The 12047-nt window shown below is 39.2% G+C and overlaps 1 protein-coding gene across 2 annotated transcripts in view; it reads right to left on the bottom strand.

Moving 5' to 3' along the window:
- The window catches only part of ehd2b (EH-domain containing 2b), a 39186-nt gene that overhangs the window by 14145 nt on the left and 12994 nt on the right, over nucleotides 1-12047 (bottom strand). The window contains exon 2 of one of the 2 annotated variants that reach the window (XM_014215539.2): nucleotides 2568-3165. In XM_014215539.2, the coding sequence (XP_014071014.1) occupies nucleotides 2568-2788 (221 nt within the window). In that variant the 5' untranslated portion in view covers nucleotides 2789-3165. The remainder of the gene's footprint in view (nucleotides 1-2567; nucleotides 3166-12047) is intronic. The other variant, XM_045724907.1, reaches the window with a different exon arrangement.

Below are 12047 nucleotides of genomic sequence, written 5' to 3'. Positions count from 1 at the left end.
TTGATCCCTCCTTAGTCTTCTCCCATCATGACCATTCAACTCTGTAACTGTTTAAAATCCACCATTGGCCTCATGGTTAAATCCCTGAGCGGTTTCCTTCCTCTCTGGCAACTGAGTTAGGAAGGACGCATGCCTTCTGCTTTTCACTTTTTTATTAATAAACCAAAAAATTCTTTAAAACATAATTTCACTTCAACATTATGGGGTATGTGTGTGTATGCCAGTGCCCCCAAAAAATCTCAATGTAATCCATTTTTAATTCAGGCTGTAACACAACAAAATATGGAAAAAGTCAATGGGTGTGAATACTTTCTGAAGGCACTGTATATAAACTTTACTATAAGTAAACCTTACTGTATATAAACTTTACTATATGTTAACCTTACTGTATATAAACTTTACTATATGTTAACCTTACTGAATATAAACCTTACTGTGTATAATACCTCACTGAGTATAAACCTTACTGTGTATAATACCTTACTGTGTATAATACCTTACTGTGTATAATACCTTACTGTGTATAATACCTTACTGTGTATAATACCTTACTGTGTATAATATCTTACTGTGTATAATACCTTACTGTGTATAATACCTTACTGTGTATAATACCTTACTGTGTATAATACCTTACTGTGTATAAACCTTACTGTGTATAATACCTTACTGTGTATAATACCTTACTGTGTATAATATCTTACTGTGTATAATACCTTACTGTGTATAAACCTTACTGTGTATAATACCTTACTGTGTATAATATCTTACTGTGTATAAACCTTACTGTGTATAATACCTTACTGTGTATAATACCTTACTGTGTATAATACCTTACTGTGTATAATACCTTACTGTGTATAATACCTTACTGTGTATAATACCTTACTGTGTATAATACCTTACTGTGTATAATATCTTACTGTGTATAATATCTTACTGTGTATAAACCTTACTGTGTATAATACCTTACTGTGTATAATACCTTACTGTGTATAATACCTTACTGTGTATAATACCTTACTGTGTATAAACCTTACTGTGTATAATACCTTACTGTGTATAATACCTTACTGTGTATAATACCTTACTGTGTATAATACCTTACTGTGTATAATACCTTACTGTGTATAATACCTTACTGTGTATAATACCTTACTGTGTATAATACCTTACTGTGTATAATACCTTACTGTGTATAATATCTTACTGTGTATAAACCTTACTGTGTATAATACCTTACTGTGTATAATATCTTACTGTGTATAATACCTTACTGTGTATAATACCTTACTGTGTATATCTTACTGTGTATAATACCTTACTGTGTATAATACCTTACTGTGTATAATACCTTACTGTGTATAAACCTTACTGTGTATAAACCTTACTGTGTATAAACCTTACTGTGTATAATACCTTACTGTGTATAATACCTTACTGTGTATAATACCTTACTGTGTATAATACCTTACTGTGTATATCTTACTGTGTATAATACCTTACTGTGTATAATACCTTACTGTGTATAATATCTTACTGTGTATAATATCTTACTGTGTATAATATCTTACTGTGTATAAACCTTACTGTGTATAATACCTTACTGTGTATAATACCTTACTGTGTATAATACCTTACTGTGTATAATACCTTACTGTGTATAATACCTTACTGTGTATAATACCTTACTGTGTATAATACCTTACTGTGTATAAACCTTACTGTGTATAATACCTTACTGTGTATAATACCTTACTGTGTATAATACCTTACTGTGTATAATACCTTACTGTGTATAAACCTTACTGTGTATAATACCTTACTGTGTATAATACCTTACTGTGTATAATACCTTACTGTGTATAAACCTTACTGTGTATAAACCTTACTGTGTATAATACCTTACTGTGTATAATACCTTACTGTGTATAATACCTTACTGTGTATAATACCTTACTGTGTATAATACCTTACTGTGTATAATACCTTACTGTGTATAATACCTTACTGTGTATAATACCTTACTGTGTATAATACCTTACTGTGTATAATATCTTACTGTGTATAAACCTTACTGTGTATAATACCTTACTGTGTATAATATCTTACTGTGTATAATACCTTACTGTGTATAATACCTTACTGTGTATATCTTACTGTGTATAATACCTTACTGTGTATAAACCTTACTGTGTATAAACCTTACTGTGTATAAACCTTACTGTGTATAATACCTTACTGTGTATAATACCTTACTGTGTATAATACCTTACTGTGTATAATACCTTACTGTGTATATCTTACTGTGTATAATACCTTACTGTGTATAATACCTTACTGTGTATAATACCTTACTGTGTATAATACCTTACTGTGTATAATACCTTACTGTGTATAAACCTTACTGTGTATAATACCTTACTGTGTATAATACCTTACTGTGTATATCTTACTGTGTATATCTTACTGTGTATAAACCTTACTGTGTATAAACCTTACTGTGTATAAACCTTACTGTGTATAAACCTTACTGTGTATAAACCTTACTGTGTATAATATCTTACTTGATGAATGTAGTCTTGCCAGTGGAGTACTGCCCCACCACCAGCACCATGGGTTTGTTGTCAAAGTCTGCGTCCTCCAGAGAGGGGGAGTGGAAGTCATGGAAACCGTAGTACTGCTCCAGGGGGAGGAGCTTCTGACGGTACAGAGACTTTAGCCCCTCTGTTACCGTCCTGATCACCTCAGGAGTCTTCTTCACATCCTTACGGCCCCAACGAGACATCCTGATTGGCTGACTGGCTAAATGATTGGCTGATTGGTTGATCGTTGTCCTTCAAAGAGCCAATTATCTACCTTTGAGGAATGTGAGGGAGCTTGGGAGTTCTGTAAAGTATGTGTGTGTGTGTGTGTGTGTGTGTGTGTGTGTGTGTGTGTGTGTGTGTTTACGTCCGTGTTTCTTGAAGGTGAACCTGGGAGCGTTTTCAGGTGTTTCCTGTATTTTAATGTGAACTCTTCTCTTCCTCTAAGACCTCTTCTTCAGCCGGGCCTCTTAGAGGATGGTACTGGATGTTACTGTACCGCCTGCTTTATGTCGTTAAAGCTCTGGTCCGAGGTCTTCCCTCTCCTACACAGTCACCACTCTGACTCCTGAGAAGACTTCTGGGAAGGAAAAAAAAAGTATAAAAAAATGAAAACCAGCAATGAAACGTAAATTATAAACACGTCTCTAGAAATACAGGGAACACACTGCTGCAAAAGAAAATCGTCGACATGTTCCAGTGCCATTTTGTAGTGACAGGAGACTACTAGAAACAACGTAGAACAGAGAGTCTGTTCAGAGCACGCTACACATACAGAACATACAGCTAGATATATAGGGATCTAGCATAGAACAGCTATGATACTCAACAATAGGTAAGTGGGATTTCAGGTCTATGCATACAATTCTGTCTGCAACATTGTGAATATTACACCCTACTGAACACTGTCTGCCTGTCTACTGCTTTGACTTCTCCTACGGACGTGGAGTCAGATTTAGCCCACTACACTGCATTGTCTGAAAACTACAGTATATTATCTGGAAAATACAGTATATAATCTAGAAACTACAGTATATTATCTGGAAAATACAGTATATAATCTAGAAACTACAGTATATTATCTGAAAACTACAGTATATTATCTGGAAAATACAGTATATAATCTAGAAACTACAGTATATTATCTGGAAACTACAGTATATTACCTGGAACTACAGTATATAATCTAGAAACTACAGTATATTATCTGGAAAATACAGTATATAATCTAGAAACTACAGTATATTATCTGGAAACTACAGTATATTATCTGGAAACTACAGTATATAATCTAGAAACTACAGTATATTATCTGGAAACTACAGTATATTATCTGGAAACTACAGTATATAATCTAGAAACTACAGTATATTATCTGGAAACTACAGTATATTATCTGGAAAATACAGTATATAATCAAGAAACTACAGTATATTATCTGGAAACTACAGTATATAATCTAGAAACTACAGTATATTATCTAGAAACTACAGTATATTATCTGGAAACTACAGTATATTATCTGGAAAATACAGTATATAATCAAGAAACTACAGTATATTATCTGGAAACTACAGTATATTATCTGGAAACTACAGTATATAATCTAGAAACTACAGTATATTATCTGGAAACTACAGTATATTATCTGGAAACTACAGTATATAATCTAGAAACTACAGTATATTATCTGGAAACTACAGTGCATTGTCTGGACTCTACAGTACAGGGAGAGAGAGACACAGCTGCATGTGAGCTCTCACGTTTTTTGAACAAAAAGAGAGATTTGGAGTTAGATAAACTTGGATTTTTTTCGTCAGGGACACATATAGGATGCTACCCTCCACAGCATAACCTTCACTCCAGATTCAAAACTCCAAACCTAAAACCTAATTTTGGACAAAATTACCTGGAAGGATTACTACTTCCTTTTTAAAAAAAAAATTTATGAGCAAGTCTTCCTTCATGATCTGGCCTCTGTAAAATGGTATAGAATCAGCTTGATCCCCTCTGTTAAATGGTAGAGAATCAGCTTGATCCCCTCTGTTAAATGGTATAGAATCAGCTTGATCCCCTCTGTTTAATGGTATAGAATCAGCTTGATCCCCTCTGTTAAATGGTATAGAATCAGCTTGATCCCCTCTGTTAAATGGTATAGAATCAGCTTGATCCCCTCTGTTAAATGGTATAGAATCAGCTTGATCCCCTCTGTTAAATGGTATAGAATCAGCTCGATCCCCTCTGTTAAATGGTATAGAATCAGCTTGATCCCCTCTGTTAAATGGTATAGAATCAGCTCGATCCCCTCTGTTAAATGGTATAGAATCAGCTTGATCCCCTCTGTTAAATGGTATAGAATCAGCTCGATCCCCTCTGTTAAATGGTATAGAATCAGCTTGATCCCCTCTGTTAAATGGTATAGAATCAGCTTGATCCCCTCTGTTTAATGGTATAGAATCAGCTTGATCCCCTCTGTTTAATGGTAGAGAATCAGCTTGATCCCCTCTGTTAAATGGTATAGAATCAGTTTGATCCCCTCTGTTTAATGGTATAGAATCAGCTTGATCCCCTCTGTTAAATGGTATAGAATCAGCTCGATCCCCTCTGTTAAATGGTATAGAATCAGTTTGATCCCCTCTGTTTAATGGTATAGAATCAGCTTGATCCCCTCTGTTAAATGGTATAGAATCAGCTTGATCCCCTCTGTTAAATGGTATAGAATCAGCTTGATCCCCTCTGTTTAATGGTATAGAATCAGCTTGATCCCCTCTGTTTAATGGTATAGAATCAGCTTGATCCCCTCTGTTAAATGGTAGAGAATCAGCTTGATCCCCTCTGTTTAATGGTATAGAATCAGCTTGATCCCCTCTGTTAAATGGTATAGAATCAGCTTGATCCCCTCTGTTAAATGGTATAGAATCAGCTTGATCCCCTCTGTTAAATGGTATAGAATCAGCTTGATCCCCTCTGTTAAATGGTATAGAATCAGCTTGATCCCCTCTGTTTAATGGTATAGAATCAGCTTGATCCCCTCTGTTAAATGGTATAGAATCAGCTTGATCCCCTCTGTTAAATGGTATAGAATCAGCTTGATCCCCTCTGTTAAATGGTGTAGAATCAGCTTGGTTGTCGAAGACACTTGGACCTTCTTTTTTGATATTTTCAGTGGTATTGTTAACAAACACGCCCCCATAAAGAAAATGAGAATTAAAAACGGGTTCAGCCCCTGGTTCGACCGTGATCTTGCGGAGTCACTCCACCTCAAGAATTGCATTTGGCGAAAGTCTCGGCACACACATACTCAGGCTGACTGGCTCTCGTTCAGGCAAATGAGAAATAAATTCACTCAGGCTATCCGGAAGGCCAAAGTTAGTTACTTTAAGGAGCAGTTCTCTCTCTGTGGGTCCAACCCCAAGAAGTTCTGGAAAACGGTTAAAGAGCTGGAGAATAAACCCTCCTCCTCACAGCTGCTCATGTCCCTTAATGTTGATGATGTGGTTGCTACTAACAAGAAGCACATGGCTGAGCTCTTTAATTAATCACCACTTCATTAAGTCAGGATTCCTATTTGACTCAGCCATGCCTCCTTGCCCGTCCAACATTTCCTCATCTCCCACCCCTTCTAATGTGACTATCCCCGATGCTCCTCCCTCTTTTTCCCCTGCCCCGCTACAAAGTTTCTCCCTGCAGGCGGTCACTGAGTCTGAGGTGCTAAAGGAGCTCCTTAACCTTCACCCCCCAAAAAAACATCTGGGTCAGATGGTTTAGACCCTTTCTTCTTTAAGATTGCTGCCCATATCATCGCCAAGCCTATCTCTGACCTTTTTAACCTGTCTCTCCTCTCTGGGGAGGTTCCCATTGCTTGGAAAGCAGCCACGGTTCATCCTTTATTTAAAGGGGGAGATCAAGCTGATCCTAACTGTTATAAACCGATTTCTATTTTGGCCTGTTTATCAAAAGTGTTGGAAAAACTTAGCAATAATCAATAATCAGCTGACTGGCTTTCTTGATGTCTGTAGTATTCTCTCTGGTCTGCAATCTGGTTTCCCCTCAGGTTATGGATGTGTCACTGCAACCTTAAAAGGTCCTAAATGATGTCACCATTGCCCTTGATTCTAAGCAATATTGTGCTGCTATTTTTATTGACTTGGCCAAAGCTTTTGATACTGTAGGCCGTTCCATTCTTGTGTGCCGGCTAAGGAGTATTGGTGTCTCTGAGGGGTCTTTGGCCTGGTTTGCTAACTACCTCTCTCAAAGAGTGCAGTGTATAAAGTCAGAACATCTGCTGTCTCAGCCACTGCCTGTCACCAAGGGAGTACCCCAAAGCTCGATCCTAGGCCCCACGCTCTCCTCAATTTACATCATCAACATAGCTCAGGCAGTAGGAAGCTCTCTCTTTCATTTATATGCAGTTGATACAGTCTTATACTCAGCTGGCCCCTCCCTGGATTTTGTGTTTAACGCTCTACAACAAAGCATTCTTAGTGTCCAACAAGCTTTCTCTGCCCTTAACCTTGTTCTGAACACCTCCAAAACAAAGGTCGTGTGGTCTGGTAAGAAGAATGCCCCTCTCCCCACAGGTGTGACTATTACCTCTGAGGGTTTAGAACTTGAGGTAGTCACCTCATACAAGTACTTGGGAGTATGGCTAGACGGTACACTGTCCTTCTCTCAGCACATATCCAAGCTGCAGGCTAAGGTTAAATCTAGAGTTGGTTTCCTCTATCGTAATCGCTCCTCTCACCCCAGCTGTAAAACTAACCCTGATTCAGATGACCATCCTACCCATGCTAGATTACGGAGACATAATTTACAGATCGGCAGGTAAGGGTGCTCTCGAGCGGTTAGATGTTCTTTAGCATTCAGCCATCAGATTTGCCACCAATGCTCCTTATAGGACACTTCACTGCACTCTACACTCCTCTGTAAACTGGTCATCTCTGTATACCCGTCGCAAGACCCACTGGTTGATGCTTATTTATAAAACCCTCTCAGGCCTCACTCCCCCCTATCTGAGATATCTACTGCAGCCCTCATCGTCCACATACAACACCTGTTCACTCCCCCCTATCTGAGATATCTACTGCAGCCCTCATCCTCCACATACAACACCCGTTCACTCCCCCCTATCTGAGATATCTACTGCAGCCCTCATCCTCCACATACAACACCTGTTCACTCCCCCCTATCTGAGATATCTACTGCAGCCCTCATCCTCCACATACAGCACCCGTTCTGCCAGTCACATTCTGTTAAAGGTCCCCAAAGCACACACATCCCTGGGTCGCTCCTCTTTTCAGTTCGCTGCAGCAAGCGACTGGAACGAGCTGCAACAAACACTCAAACTGGACAGTTTTATCTCCATCTCTTCATTCAAAGACTCAATCATGGACACTCTTACTGACAGTTGTGGCTGCTTTGCGTGATGTATTGTTGTCTCTACCTTCTTGCCTTTTGTACTGTTGTCTTTGCCCAAAAATGTTTGTACCATGTTTTGTGCTGCTACCATGTTGTGCTGCTACCATGTTGTGTTGCTACCATGTTGTGTTGCTAGCATGTTGTTGTCATGTTGTGTTGCTGCCATGTTGTGTTGCTGCCATGTTGTGTTGCTGCCATGTTGTGCTGCTACCATGTTGTGTTGTCATGTTGTGTTCCTGCCTTGCTATGTTGTTGTCTTAGGTCTCTCTTCATTGTCTCGTCTCTCTTGTTGTGATGTGTGTTTTGTCCTATATATTTTATAATAAATAAAAAAAATCCCAGCCCCTGTAGGTCGTCATTGTAGAAAAAATGTGTTCTTAACTGTTTTGCCTAGTTAAATAAAGGTTCAATAAAAAAATACAAAATTGTAAGAGCATGTCTGGAAAAACATGGTGTTCCCTTGCAGTGGAAACAGTAACACACACACACTCACACACACACACACAAACACACACAAACACACCCGTGTGTCCACTCACACCCAGCCCTGCTACATTAGTAGCCTACCTCATTTCCTTACATTGAAATGAGAAAGACATCAGTTTTTCCGAGAGGATGTGTTTGTTCTCAAGGGAACGTTGTTAAATGAGTGAATGATTATCAATTGTTCGCACAATGGAACGCTGTTGGAGCGAACACACACACACACACACACACACACACACACACACACACACACACACACACAGATCCTCTCTACATGCACAGACACAGTCTGCCCTTTCATCCATGGGTTGTTAATTACCAGTCTGCTCTGAGAGAGCAGGTTATTACAGGAGTCGACTACCAAATGGTGCTGTATGCTGCTAGAGGAACATTACATCTGATAGGTATGAATGGTGCTGTATGCTCCTAGAGGAACATTACATCTGATAGGTATGAATGGTGCTGTATGCTGCTAGAGAAGCATTACATCTGATAGGTATGAATGGTGCTGTATGCTCCTAGAGGAACATTACATCTGATAGGTATTAATGGTGCTGTAATGTAACTGTGTGTTGATAGTCAGATCAGATAGCACCTCCTGTCTCTCTCCCTCTCTCTTTCATTCTCTCTCCCTCTGCTGGTAAAAGCTACAGTGAGAGAATAAAGATGAGATCAGTCACACATCAGCAGACGTGAACTCATCTGTGGACAAGAGAGAGAGAGAGAGAGAGAGGGGGAGAGGGAGAGAGAGAGAGAGAGAGAGAGAGAGAGAGGGGGAGAGGGAGAGGGAGAGAGAGAGAGAGAGAGAGAGAGAGAGAGAGAGAGCGAGAGAGAGAGAGGGAGAGAGAGAGAGAGAGAGAGAGCGAGAGGGAGAGAGGGAGAGAGAGAGAGAGAGGGAGAGCGAGAACTTCCTGGACTATATGTTTCCCTGCAGTAGCGAAGGTGCAAACTTAGCAGTAGAAAGCCTGAACAATATATTTAACATATCACTTTTTTTTTTTTTTTTTTTAAATAAGAAAATTAGTAGCAATGAGAAATGGTTTGATGAAGAGCGCAAAAACCTAAGAAATACATTGAGAAACCTATATCCAACCAAAAACACAGACCCAGAAAACCAGAACGCAGGCCTTAACTATGGGGAATCAGTACAGGAAACACACTACGTAAAAAAGAAGGAACCAACATGTTTGAAAACAGCTCGATGATCACATTTCCATTCATAGAGTTTATGTGAGTAAAGTCAGACCCTGTGATGGAGACAGGAAGTTTCGGTACTATTTTATACATGCCTAGAGATAATTTGTTCGTTCGACATGGTTGGATCTTTTTGAGCCTGTCAAATTAATAATGTACAAAATGGCGGTGGAAATGCCTTTATGCACAGATAATGATATAATAACCATCAAATATTGAAGTAAACTTGAAATCACACGATAATATGCTGTGTGGTCCTCCCACTACGACTCGGGAAACCAGGTAGTTTATCAGGCTACAGATGAAATCAGTTCTGATGAATTTCACAGGGAAAGTGCAAGGTGATGAGCTGGATGTTCCTTTCATAAATATCAAGACTCTTATTCTGGTGACACGATGATCGATGCTTGGCTGCTGTTTGACTAATACAAATATTCTCTCTCTCTTACCCAGAATAATGTCATTATCATGTAGACTAGACAATCTGCACTGTATCTGCGAGCTGTTGGCTAGAGCGCACGGGCCAAGACCAGAGTAGACACATTTCAGATTTAGCGCAACAGTTTTCATGTCTAAACTACCGGTAACGTTTAAAATGAGATGGAAACACATTGAACTTTCGATTTTTATTCGGTAAATGAAAACTTAAGCGGAAAAGTTAATTTTGTGCACTTCTTTCATCACGCAACAATATCCTCAACAAGTCCGTTTGGTGGGAACAGTACGAAACACCACCGGTGGGGAAATGGACATATTGTCTTTATCCAGATTTTAGAATATTTGCATGGAAATCTGTTGCCGATGAAACCTAGTTAGAGAGATGGAAGATTCCTGAGTATCAAGTCACTTCTGTAAAACACTGAATAAACAACAACATGAAGAGTTATCTATCCAAAATGGAGATGTGTGGATAAACCACTTCTTCAATCTTTTTTGGCCCTATAACAAAAAACCTACAGCTAATATATATACATTATCATTTACTAAACTTAGAATCAACTATTAAAGACGACCAGAACCCACTGGATTCTCCAATTACATTGAATGAACTACAGGACAAAATACAAACCCTCCAAAACCAAAAAGGCCTGTGGTGTTGATGGTATCCTCAATGAAATGATAAAATATACAGACCACAAATTACCAATTGGCTATATACAAACTCTTCACTATTATCCTCAGCTCTGGTATCTTCCCCAATATTTGGAACCAAGGTCTAAATCACCCCAATTCACAAAAGTGAAGATGAATTTGACCCCAATAATTACAGTGGAATCTGTGTCAACAACCTCAGGGAAACCCTTTGCAGTATCATCAACAGCAGACTCCAACATTTCTTCAGTGAAAACAAATGACAAATTGGCTTCTTACCAGAATACCGTATGACAGACCATGTATTCACCGGGCAAACCTTAATTAAAAAACAAAGAATCCTAAACAAACCAAAGTCTTCTCATTCTTTGTTGATTTAAAAAAAAAAAAAGCTTTTGATTCAATTTGACATGAGGGTCTGCTGTATAAACTGATGGAAAGCGGGCAAAAATCTATGTCCACCAACAATAAGTGTTAAAATTGGCAATAAACACAGATGTATTCCCTCAGAGCTGGGGGATGTATCAAGAATGCAGCTTGAGCCCCACCCTCTTCAACATGTATATACCAACTAATTGGCGAGGGCACTAGAACAGTCTGCAGCACCCGGCCCTCACCCTACTAGAATCTGAAGTTAAATGTCTACTGTTTGCTGATGATCTGGTGCTTCTGTCCCCCAACGAAGGAGGGCCTACAGCAGCACCTAGATCTCCTGCACAGATTCTGACAGACCTGGACCGCGGCAGTAAATCCCAGACAGTAAGGTCCAGATACCAGGACCACGAACATAAATTCTATCTAGACACTGTTGCTCTAGAGCAACACAAATAATTACACATACCTCGTCCTAAACATCAACACCACAGGTAACTTACACAAATCAAATCACATGTATTTATATAGCCCTTCTTACATCAGCTGATATCTCAAAGTGCTGTACAGAAACCCAGTCTAAAACCCCAAACAGCAAAGCAATGCAGGTGTAGAAGCACGGTGGCTAGGAAAAACTCCCTAGAAAGGCCAAAACCTAGGAAGAAACCTAGAGAGGAACCAGGCTATGAGGGGTGGCTAGGAAAAACTCCCTAGAAAGGCCAAAACCTAGGAAGAAACCCAGAGAGGAACCAGGCTATGAGGGGTGGCTAGGAAAAACTCCCTAGAAAGGCCAGAACCTAGGAAGAAACCTAGAGAGGAACCAGGCTATGAGGGGTGGCCAGTCCTCTTCTGGTTGTGCTGGGTGGAGATTAGAAACCTAGAGAGGAACCAGGCTATGAG

Source organism: Salmo salar, chromosome ssa09 (genome assembly GCF_905237065.1).
Source record: "Salmo salar chromosome ssa09, Ssal_v3.1, whole genome shotgun sequence".
Lineage (NCBI taxonomy): Eukaryota > Metazoa > Chordata > Actinopteri > Salmoniformes > Salmonidae > Salmo > Salmo salar.
The sequence above is the reverse complement of the archived record's forward strand: the minus strand, read 5'-3'. Positions and strand labels throughout refer to the sequence as shown.